The sequence below is a fragment of the Ovis canadensis genome, chromosome 7 (genome assembly GCF_042477335.2).
Source record: "Ovis canadensis isolate MfBH-ARS-UI-01 breed Bighorn chromosome 7, ARS-UI_OviCan_v2, whole genome shotgun sequence".
In the NCBI taxonomy this organism is placed as follows: domain Eukaryota; kingdom Metazoa; phylum Chordata; class Mammalia; order Artiodactyla; family Bovidae; genus Ovis; species Ovis canadensis.
In genome coordinates, this window is record NC_091251.1 from 21,668,300 (window position 1) to 21,680,569 (window position 12,270).

The 12,270-nt window shown below is 35.3% G+C and overlaps 1 protein-coding gene and 1 non-coding gene across 2 annotated transcripts in view; one reads left to right on the top strand and one right to left on the bottom strand.

Annotated features, from left to right (window-relative positions):
- Positions 1-12,270, bottom strand: part of AP3B1 (adaptor related protein complex 3 subunit beta 1) — a 239,683-nt gene that overhangs the window by 4,559 nt on the left and 222,854 nt on the right. Inside the window, exon 26 of the mRNA XM_069595365.1 lies at positions 9,061-9,199. Coding sequence (XP_069451466.1) covers positions 9,061-9,199 — 139 coding nt within the window. The remainder of the gene's footprint in view (positions 1-9,060; positions 9,200-12,270) is intronic.
- Positions 7,074-7,145, top strand: TRNAW-CCA (transfer RNA tryptophan (anticodon CCA)). Its single transcript has one exon. It is a non-coding gene; the product is annotated as a tRNA-Trp (tRNA).

Sequence of the window (12,270 nt, forward strand, 5' to 3'; positions counted from 1 at the left end):
AGAAGTGGAGAAACTTGCTCTAACACCTGGCTAGTGAATGGCTGGGCAGGAATTTGAACCCAAGCTTTCTGGTTTGAGATGACACAATTCTAATATATGCAAAATGCCAGCTGAGTATTTTTTATCTGTCAACAGATAAATTAAGGTTTTTCTGATTTACCTTTTATGCATATAACCTATTATTGTTCTAGAACTTCAAGAAGAAAGATTTTTCTCTTCGAAAATTGTGCATCTGATTTGTAGTGTTCTGTAACTCAAAGCATCTTGATTTGATGCTCTGCCATGACAGATTTTAAATTTGTCTTTAAAGGTTAAAAAAAGAAATAGATATTCTCCTAGCCCCTGCTCCTTCAAAAGAGACACCAGCGATGAAAAATACAAAACCTTGAATGGAGCTGTAACGTAAGGAGGGACAACTGGAGACCAACCAACCTCGAACACCAGTAACACCACAAATGAGAACAAATAAGTGGATGACAGGTAAAGATGTATTGCCTATGTATGATGGGCTCCATGTTATTAAAAGAATACCATCTAGGTATTTTTCATAATTTTTCATTTTCATTCTAACCACCAAGCACTTGTTGTCTGTAACCACCGAGAAGGTAAAACTGTATGGATATATTTGTATTTCATCTTATTAAGTGTCTTTTTGTTTATTATCTCTAGCAACTGACATTTAATTTTTGAAGTCTATAAGAATTCCTAAGGTATGGCAAAACTCACTACAAATAAGTAATTAGCTTCCAATTCAAATAAATAAATTAAAAATAATTCCTAAGATTTAAAGAAAAAGACAAAATAAGCTGATTGCCAAACCTAAATGAACGTATGTAGTACTCTTCTAAAGAAGCTAATTTGTAACTATTGACAAAATTTATAACTATTATGAGAACAGGTCAAATAACAACACATTTGAACAAATATATTTTCTACAATGCATGAACTTATTCCTTCATGCACTTAAACCGTACTTTTTTTAGATTTGTGAGAAAATGGCTATGGACCTTAAATGCTCTTTGTTGGAATGAAAAAGAACCCTGAAACTCAGTTGTTTTTAATAACTTAAATGTTAACAGAACATGAATTTAGAAATAGTTATCTGAGAGGCTGCATCCATCCGTAGGGTATTCACAAACATAAAATTTTTTTATGCAGAATCATATTTGCTACACTTAATGCAACAGCTCTAAGACATGCTTTTTCTTCTCTTGGATAGTCTTCCTGGTTTCTGATTTTTCTATTCTGAGTTCAATTTTCTTGTGTTTTCTGTTCTACTGGTTACCAGAAGCTGTGACAATGGCCCACTCAGGCTAAAACTTTTTTTTCCCTAGTCTGTACATGAAGCCTTCAATTACTGCCTGCTGAAGCAGACAGAATCCTATTAGTAAGAAAGACGATCACAAGATGCAGCGCCCTGCCCTAGCTGTATAAAAATAATTAGTCCAGAGTTGACAAATGTGTAATGAAGTCGCACAATAATTATATGTAAGAAATACTGGTTTGAATAAGTTTCCTAACATCAAACACCAAAGCATGTTGATTTGTAGTATTTATTTTCTAAAGGATTTAAATGATAAATCCCTATAATTTTGAGTTAATATAGCATAACATTTTTAAAAGGCAGAGAGTTTGTATGTTGTAAAAAATCCTATTTTGTTGACTATAAAAATGTAAAAGTTAAGCCCACTACACTATTGAAACCGTACTGAGAAAAAATTTACATGTGATTCAAGTTTAGAGAATTTATCTGAAGCAACATATTTTTCCTTATTATTTTTTTTAAAAAAGGCCAGCAATATTGTAATGTTTCCTTTAACATTCGGATGAGAATAGCTGAAACAAAAGAATTAGGTGCCATCATAATTTAGGACTCTATTTTCCATTCTAATCTTTAGAACTTGTATAAAACATGATTCCCCACGCTACCCTGTCAATGATGTGTTCTCTTTTCTTTATACAAGAAAGCTAAAAAAATCTAAGCGCACTTTCTCAAGAAAGATACAAAACATCCCAGTTATTCTAGAGAATTTTTGGTTTGTCTGTTGTTGGGGGTGGGGTGGGATGGGACTTAACAGAAAACCAGAGAGTAAAACAAATAAATTCCTACCCCATTCTGATTACCTACAAAACTGTCAGCCAGAAGGAAAACCATCAAGAATACCTTTCTTTCATTTTTACATGAAAACATTTATATATTCCTATTTGTAAAACTGTTGCATTGTATAAAATTATCTCACAAACGGTAGAATTAAATAAAATTTAAATATAGAATATCCTAAAACAAAAATTAACTGCAGTTTGGTTATTTCTGAAATATCCAAATACGCCTTTCGTGTAAAAATTAACTGAGGTCCACATTTGTTTTTCAATGAAATGCTGCTCAGAGCCTTCAGAGATCAAAGCAGTCAGATAAAAAGCAGTGCTGCCCCCTAGTGGATAACTACCAAACTGAGAAAAACAGATCACAAATTAGGTTTCACCAATCTTAGAAATGTTTCAGATTCCAATTTGTTTTTGTTTTTTTGGGGGGGCCATGCTGCTCAGCTTGTGGGATTTTACATCCCCAACCAGGGATTAAACTGGGCCCTCAGCAGTGAAAGCACCACAGGGAATTCCCTCTGACTTGTTATAGAGTAAGACTGAAGCCTGGCATCTTTATATTAATAACAACTCTATGTACAAACATTTGTTTTCAGACAGATGAAGTTTGGTGACTATAGAACCAGGCTCATAAAATTCGGGCATCAAGACATCAAATGTCATTCTTTTCCATACGGTCCTTCAAAGTTACCTGGTATTTAAATATTCCATAGTTATCAGGGGAAAAGAAAGAAGAGAACTAGCAAAGACAAACAGTAACTTAAAGACTGACCAACCTGAGAACCAAAACCAGGAAAACGGCGAAGACCTCACCAAAACGTAAAACGTATCTACGTTGCTCATGTCTGTAACCCCAGCACTAACAAAATCGGTCACAATGGTCTTCAAAAAATACTGAATTAAGGAGTTACACAATATGGATATTTTAGGATATAAACAATGGTTTATGCCAATACTTAAGCATTAAACATGTATACACAGTTTAAGGACTAGAAATGAAACAAGTTGTTCTTTACAACTACTTTAAGTTAAAAAAAATTATTTTAATCCTAAAACAATAAACGGTCTTTAGGTGTGTTGATAAATTTTAAAAAGTCGGCTGCCAGGTTGCCATGGATTCACAGTTCCATTCACAGCATCATATTTTTCTAATAGTTAAGGACCTAAGTAATAACAGTAAAACAACACTTATTTTATTAGGATTGTAATTATTCACAGGTTGTACATGTTCAAAATTTGCAAATTAAAAAAGTGACACAGTAAACAAAATCCAAACCATAGATTAAGAAATATAGGGGGTAAAGAGGAATGTTAAGTCCTGGATACAAGTTAACAGTGAAAGCTCTTCTAAGGTTTTACTGAATAAGTTAAGAACTAAAATAGAACCATGACAGAAACATGGCTTTCTGCTTTTACTCAAATATCACATTTTCCCCTTATAAGGTCAATTTGTTGTTCATAAAAGGGTAAAATGAGTAGGTTGTACATTTTAACAAAATAAGTAGGTTGTACAATAATTGTTTTTAACAACATTACTGTATATGAATGTCAGAATTCCTGAAACTGGGTTAAAATGTCAAACTGGGTTAAAATGTAAAATGCTGAGACTGCTGAAAGACAAACTTTTACTTATGGTCCAAGACTGTTTCACAGCCACCACCGTAACGTGCTACTAAATGGCAACCCAACCCAGTATTCTTGCCCACGGACAGAGAAGCCTGCGGGCTACAGTCCATGGGGTTGCAAGGAATCGGACATGACTGTGACTACACAACTAATTCCTTTCTTGCTGGAGCTTACAGGACAGAAGAAGAAAAGCTTAAATCAGACATCTTGTCTACTGGTATTCCTTAATGACTAACCTGTGAAAAAGAAACACACAAGGAAAAACATTTTCAAAAATACACCATGTGGCTGTCATTAACCACGGACTTCTGGAACACCCGTCTGCAACTACTTGGAGTACTGGCGACAGTGCAGATTCCTGGGCCTGTCCCAGTGGGCCTGAATCTGAGGTTTTGGGTGTGGGTCCCAGGAATCTGAGTTTTACAAAAACTCCTACCTGGTTCTTTTATACAGAAAAACCTTAGAGGTTTTGAAGGGACAGATTTCTCGGCTTTCTGCATTTCGATCATCATACCTTAGTTTATCAGAGGACAAACAATGTGATTAAGGCGAATGCACTTAAAAAAAAACGCAGCTTTTACACTGTTGAATAAGGATCTCCTTTAAAACCTCTGAATTTAATTTCTTTCTTAGAGGAGAACAGGACAGTTTTTCTGGCCCTAGAAAAACCTAGAATTTCCAAGGCTAGTGTCTCTAATCTCCCCTAAAACATATAAAGTAATCTTTTAACTTTTCAGTCTATTTGTATAGTAACTTACTGCTGTTCATTCTGCTTTTTGTATATATTACTTTGTTTGCTGTTGTTTAGTCGCTCAGTCATGTCTGACTCTTCTGCGACCCCATGGACTGTAGCCTGCCAGGTTCCTCTGTCCATGGGGTTTCCCAGGCAAGAAGACTGGAGTGGGCTGTCATTTCCTTCTCAAGGGTTATCTTCCTGACCCAGGGACTGAAGATGTGTCTTTTGCATTGCACTGCATTCCCACCTGGGAATCCCATATTCTTTATTAGTATTGTTTTAAATAATATGCTTGAAGACTTTCAGTGTCTCATATGACACTGTATTATGCGTATCTAAATAGGACATGAAGACAGTTGGCTGTATATTTAGTAAATGCTTTGATTCTTTTGATTCTGATGTCTATATTACTCCTTATCATGTGGTAACTGTAATTTGGAAAACAGCAAGATTGGCACAATGACCATAACTCTGCAGGTCTCAGTAAGATGGTTGTATTCTCAAAGAGCAGCTTTTTGATATGTAAGTACCTACCATGGAAATGAAGATAGAAATTAAGTGTTTTAATAGTATACTGGTTGGGTTTCTGATTCTATGGCTCATTCAGAAAATCAAAGCTAAATGTCATATAATCCAAAAGTAGTTATACTTTTTCAACTGATCTTTAAAAGTGGTTAACTATACTTAAAATGCTCCTGGTTTCTGAAGTGAATTCCATAAAACTTGTGCTCCTTTAATTGACTTTTCCTTAATGGAGGTATTTTCTGCTAATGTATTAGAAGCCATTTTCTATTATGTATTCAATTAAAATGTCTACTTTATATTATTACACACTTCTGCATATTAATGAAGATTCATTTTTTTCTTAGCCAATTCTTATATAAGTATTTTTAAACTTGGTTTTTAATGCAAAAAATATTTAAATTGTAAAGCGTAGTAGGAACAAATGATCCTAAAATTAGACAACAGGAACTTAATTCATTGAATGGTCACAAGGAATATTCTAATGTTAATTCAAAAGTCCTGTCAGAAATAAAAGACCCTGAAAAATTAAATAGAACATAATAAGTAGGCCAGCCAAGAATAATTTAATTTCTTAAAATACTAATAGTCAAAATGCTTTTCATGCATATTGGTTTTTTTTTTCAAGTAATTTTAAACTTATTACCATTAATAAATACAAGAATGGTTTTGGTCCTATTTTTCATAAACTCAAAAAAGCAACTACCACAGAAGAAAAAATCTCATGCAGTTTCAATTTTATTATGACACTTAATATATAAGCTTAGATATATAAATTCATTCATCCCACAGCTTAATACACTGTTGAATACTACCATTAAAAACATTAATAAAATTTAATAAAGTAGTAAACTTAATTTTTGTTATTATGAACAGTAATTGCTATTTCATTTTAAATGAAATGAAGATAGCCATCAGTACAGATTTTATTAATAATTGTTTATTTTGGTTTTAAATTACTGGGCATAAAAGAGTGGCAAAAATGTCACATTTGCAGGATACTAATTTTTGTTATTTTCTCTATTAAAGACCGCAAGTATCAAGATCTCTAGATATTTATTACCTGGAAGACTTCTAAAATTTAAAACATTATTATAGCCATACCTAACTATGAAAAAAAGCAAATGTAAAACATTTTCAGTCAGCAGGATGATACTTTTGAGGCAAGTCAAGATAGCACAGCCTGCTCTGAATTAGATACAGCCACTGCATTCTCTTCTGGCTCTGTAGTAACTTGGACTCCCCCATCAAGCTACAGAGCCAAATGCCAGGCTGCTGTGATAAGGCTTCATTATAAAGGTGTCAACACACTGCAGAAGTATATGAATATGAGGACCGAGGACCATGACGTCTAAGTGCAGGCTTCCCTGGCAGCTCAGTGGTAAAGAATCTGCCTGCAGTGCAGGAGGCACGGGTTCAATTCTTGATCCGGGAGGACCCCACATGCTGCAGAGCAACTAGGCCCGTGCACCGCAACTACTGAGCCCAGGAGCTGCAACCACTTCTAAACCACCAAGACAAGTTACAGGCAAATTTTGTGCCTTAATTAAGAATTATACAATTGTGCTAATGAGAGTCTGTTTCCCAAAAGGAAAAGGTTTTCATATTTGTTGGCTTTGAGAAGGTATTTTGGCTATTTTCTTCTAAGAAACAATAATGTGGAACACTCTCATTGCTTTTAGAAAAGTTAAAAACCCATATACGATGCAAAACAAAATTAGAAGTTCCAGCATAAAGAAGGGTTACCCTGCGTTGTTTCATCTATTATGAAAGAACATATTAAAGTAAGACTGAGGTACTGCTGGATACTAGATGAGTCATGTAATATTTCATAAAGCATAAGCTAAAAGTTACAGATGACATACAATATTTTGGTGTTTTAGTAATTTCAATAATTCAAAGGATCCATAAGTAAAACACAATTTCTGCTAAAGAAAACCACTCAGGAAAATGGAAAAAAAAAAATTCAAAGAAGAAAACAAAACAAGGAAGACACAGAATTAAAAATTTTCACTGAAAAGTCTTCTTTCTGTTCATTTTTTCCTGCTATTGAATAACACTGATGGATAAGTTGTATTTGCATAGCTCCCTGGTGGCTCAGTGGTTAAAGCGTCTGCCTCCAATGTGGGAGACCCAGGTTCGATCCCTGGGTTGGGAAGATCCCCTGAAGGAAATGGTAATTCATTCCAGTATTCTTGCCTGGAGAATCCCATGAAGGGAGACATCTGGCAGGCTACAGTCCACGAGGTCGCAAAGAGTCGGGCATGACTGAGCGACTTCACTCACTCACCAACAAGAAGACCTTCTATCCATTTTATTATTTTATCCCCAACTATGTGAGAGTGACAGGGCTTATCATAAAGAAAGGGAAGCAGATCAGATCTCAGATGGAAGGTACACAGATCTCTTGAGCAATTTACCTAGTGACCTCCCTTTAAAAAAAATAAAGGCACAGGGCCAATTTGATTTGTGACTAGTACATGCAGCTTTCAATCTGCCATGATGAGTAAGTGAAGTCAGGCAACTCTGTAATGGCAGATCCAGACTTGAACTCAGCTCCTCTGATGTGAAGTCCAACGTTCTTCCACAGATAACATAATTTCATTTCAATCACCTTCCTTTCCCTGCCATCCATTTCCAAACAGATGAGGAACTTAAAGCCCATAAGGAGAAGTTATAAAGCCCAATAATGGCAGAGTTGAGTCTAAAAAACCCAGGTAACCCACAGAAATCTTTATTTGGGGCCTCTCTTGCCCCTATATTAATTTTAAAAGATAAATTAAATTTCTAAAGGTTTGAAGGCACTCTCTTTGATTTTAAATCATTTCCTAAATGTAATGACGGAAGTATGCCATTGGCAGTAGAATGACAGAGGAATTAAAGATAGTTTGCAATGAATTTCCTTAAGCTCACAGAGGACCAAGGAATCACTGCATGTTTATTTAAGGATTAATTATTTTACTTTCATTTCAAGTCACTAGCATTCGTAAGATGCAATGGCACCCCACTCCAGCACTCTTGCCTGGAAAATCCCATGGATGGAGGAGCCTGGTGGGCCGCAGTCCATGGGGTCGCTAAGAGTCGGACACACTGAGCGACTTCACTTTCACTTTTCACTTTCATGCATTGGAGAAGGAAATGGCAACCCACTCCAGTGTTCTTGCCTGGAGAATCCCAGGGACGGTGGAGCCTGGTGGGCTGCCGTCTCTGGGGTCGCACAGAGTTGGACACGACTGAAGCGACTTAGCAGTAGCAGCAGCAGCAGCATTCGTAAGAACACAAGGCACATACTATCACGTTTTCTGCTACCTTTGAGGGCAAACAACTTGGACCTCATGGTTTAGATGGCTGTCGGTGAAGATACTTCCTGGCGTAAGAAACAGACGCTGCATTTGACCCCATAATGGTTCCTTGTCACTGGAAGCAGCCTCAGGGGATTGCTGTCAAAAGGAAATCTATACCCAAACTTCCCCTCTTTTAAGTAAAAAAGTTCAAATCCACTGCTTTATAAAACAGTTCTTCCTGAAATTCACTGACTGTAGTGAAGCAAAAAATTCTCAACCATATCTCACACAAGTACCTTTACAAATCACCAAGCTATTATAAAATGCAGGTACACTATCTGTATCTTTCAGGAAAGTCCATATATATGGACTAAAGACTGTACAAAATACGGAAGAGGGACCTTATTCCAAACCCATCAAGCAAATGTATTATCATAAAAAAGAAGGGGCATAGATATGTTACTCCCTAGTGGCTCAGCTGGTAAAAAACTCGCCTGCCAAGACAGTAGATACAAGAGACACAGCTTTGATCCCTGGGTCGGGAGGATCCCCTGGAGAAGAAACGGCAACTCGATCGAGTTTTCCTGCCTGGAAAACTCCTTGGCTAGAGGAGCCTGGTGGGCCACAGTCCACGAGGTCACGGAGAGTGGGACATGAATAAGCGTGCGTGCACGCACACACACACACACACGTTTAGGACTTAATATTTTCAAGGAAAATTATGAATTAAAAATTATATATTTATACATGTATACAAGTTACCTCTACATCGCGGGTCAGTGAACGTACCTGTGTACATTATCTTGTCCAGAAGGGACTACACCCACATTGGCTACATTTACTACCTTCTGAAGGATCACGGAGGAAGCAAAATTCTGCGGGGCAGCAATAATCGTGGTGGAAGTTTCATTCATTCCAGAGAGCATGCCTGTAAAAGCAGAAGGAGGCTCTCTTTTACTGATTTCTTTTTGAAAACTACATTAAACAATTTTAAATTCATAGTCAAAATCTAAAAACTTTCTAAAGCAGAAGAAATACCACTTCAGAATGTAATTTACAAGATAATTTATCATAAAATTAAAATGAACTGCAACTGATTAAATTTTTTAAAAAAATACTAGTGGTGCTGAAAAATGTATAAAAATGCAATTGAACATCACTTAATAACCTGATTTTAAATACTATGATTGATAGAAACATAGAATCACAAAGATAAAATTTTAATTTCAGTCCCTTTAAAATATACTCAATTAATTTGGGCTCCATAAACTATTAAGTTTTTACTATTTAAGAGCTCTTCCCCCCCGCCCCCCTTTTCATTCGAAGATCTTTCTTGCCGAATGCTGCCTGGGAACAAACCAAAGTGTTTCTGGAATAACTAGCAGCATTCCATGATGGATGCTCTCAATATAATGGACCAAAGTTATCGCAACAGTACCTGGAAGTCACTGAACAGCTGTGTGGCTCTAAAAAATGGACAAGTATCTAAGCCACACTGAGTGGTAACAGTATTTGCCTAGTTAATGGACCTATGGTTGCTGACAAAGATAATCAAAATTTCTGAAGCAAAAACATCTGAAAACAAAGGGAACAATGTAAATTGGAAAAATTTAAACCCCAGAGACATTTCAAATAATACTTAATAAAGATCACAAACAAAGTAAAATCATGAACAAAAAACATATAAAATTAACACAAGGCAAGCTGTTAATGTCAGAATCTTATGTACAAATGTTCAAAGGACAAATTCAATAACCTGTGAAATACTTGGAACAAATACTGAAATTAAGTACCCAGTTAAAAAAAAAAACAAAAGCTATAAACGTTAAATGCCATCTATCTGATTCTGTGATGTTAAGTCACTGACATCCAAAAGTATCTACTAAAAATGATGATCCTTCAAGACATCTGATATGTGTACAATAGTTGACAAAATTTATAAAAAGGTAAAAGCTGATTTTGTAGCCTCAAAAGGCCCTCCACCTTTAATTTTTGCTATTTAATTTTGCTATTTATTGCTAATGTAACAGAAATTTTAAAAAAAATCCCTATGATTAGTAGTATGAAGACACTAAAGCCTAACACTGTAAAAAGACTTACTTAGCTTTAACAAAGAACAGTTTTTACTAACCACTTTCAAACTCGGGGACACTATGTTCTTAGACTGTTTAACTTTAATATTAGGCAAAAGCTTTAAAAACCACACAAGCAGTCAAACACTGCTTTTAAGGAAAGCACAGTGGCTGCTGACATAACACTGCTGAGAGATGTGTGTACTCATTTAGGATTTAAACCTTCTCCATTAAGCTCTATTGAAGAGCAACTGCTGAATAAATGAATGCAACTATGTTTATGTTAAAAGCCTGTTTCCCGCAGCATGTAATTAAAGGAAATGTTGTACAAAGCCAGTACTTTTGTCAAGCTCCTGTAAATGGAAAGATGGATAGCACTCAGAGAAGTGAATGCATTGCTTCATATTTAACCTTAACACTCTTGTCATTAATGGTTTGTCTAACTTGGTCTGTAAGAGACAAGGTACTGCTCCATTGAAGTAAAATTAAAAAAATCAACTAAACCATGCTTTTCAGAACAGAAGATTCATTATCGTCAGCTAATGTATTGGCATAAAGCAAAGTAACATCCTATCAAGTAAGGCACACATTCAATCTGCCTTCCCACCCCCCTTTATTTTTAACTCATGCTGTTTTATTGTTATAGGCAATTTGTACCACTCAGCATGACAGTGTAAACTGAATCAAGATTAATTTACATGCAAAAGAACACTTAGGAGAGCAGCATGGTAAGCAAATGTATTGTCTCGATTGCTGAGGTGGAAAAAGAACCTGGAAAGAAAAAAAGGTGCTCTAATTAAGGGGCATCAAATATGATTGCTTGTGGTGGTTAAGGGCCAGAAAATAGTAAATGTCTGACCATTTAAAGAATTAGCATCTTGCTAGCTAGGAACCCATAAGATGGAGGCATAAATCATAATAAAATTAAGTAACCATTCTAGGTTTCTTAAATCAGAGGTTTTTTCCTAAATGAAAATATATCAGGTATTCTTAAATTAACGAAAAAGAAAAATATGCCAAGATATCATTAAAAGTTTCTTCTACAAAAACATTCTTTAACCACTATACAGCCTGCTCATACCTAATGGTAATCGGAAGAATGTTTTAAAATTCTCAGACTGCAGAATATGCTGCCTCATTAAAATTTACCTCATTTTGGTGAGGCAGTGGACAGCACTTAGGTTAATCAGCTATAACGGACTGCTGAAATGTAAATAAAATAAGAGAAGAAGATCTAAAAAATTTTCTGAATGTTTTAGACTTCCAATTTAATTCTTAAGAAGAAAGCAAATAAGAAGAGGAAATTTGGAATAAGCACTTTCCTTGGGTCTCGTACAATTAAAACTGCTTCAACAAATGAAATTACATTTTCAAAAATAAAACATCTCACTTTATAGTACTAAAATCATCCCACAGCTAGATCATGAACTAACTTTGCAAGGATCAAAATTCGTAATAATGAAACAAACACACCTTCTGGTTAAGGCTCATAATATGAACACTCTGGATAACTTCAAAAGACAGACTAAACCAATCTTTTGTTTAGCACTTTGACCACCAACCTTATAAAAACGCACGCCTGGTCATGGAACTCTAAATGCAACAACTGAGGAAAGCGACAGATCATGCTACATACTAGAAGCAAAACATTTTCGCTTTAAAAAACATTAATCTAATATGTACAACCTGACAGAAGTATTCTTAATTAACATTATACACATTTTTCAAATACGCACATCTGCAGTATAAAAATAGAATCATATTCCTCGTGTTTTTAGTTTATAATTTCTTCAGTTAAATCCTAGTTAATACAGTTAATACATTTCTTGAGTCTTGAAATCTATGCCCTGTGAAATGAGATATTAAGTGTATAAATTCATTTCATTTAAAGTAGAAAAACCAGTTAAAGCTGGCATGTAATGACACA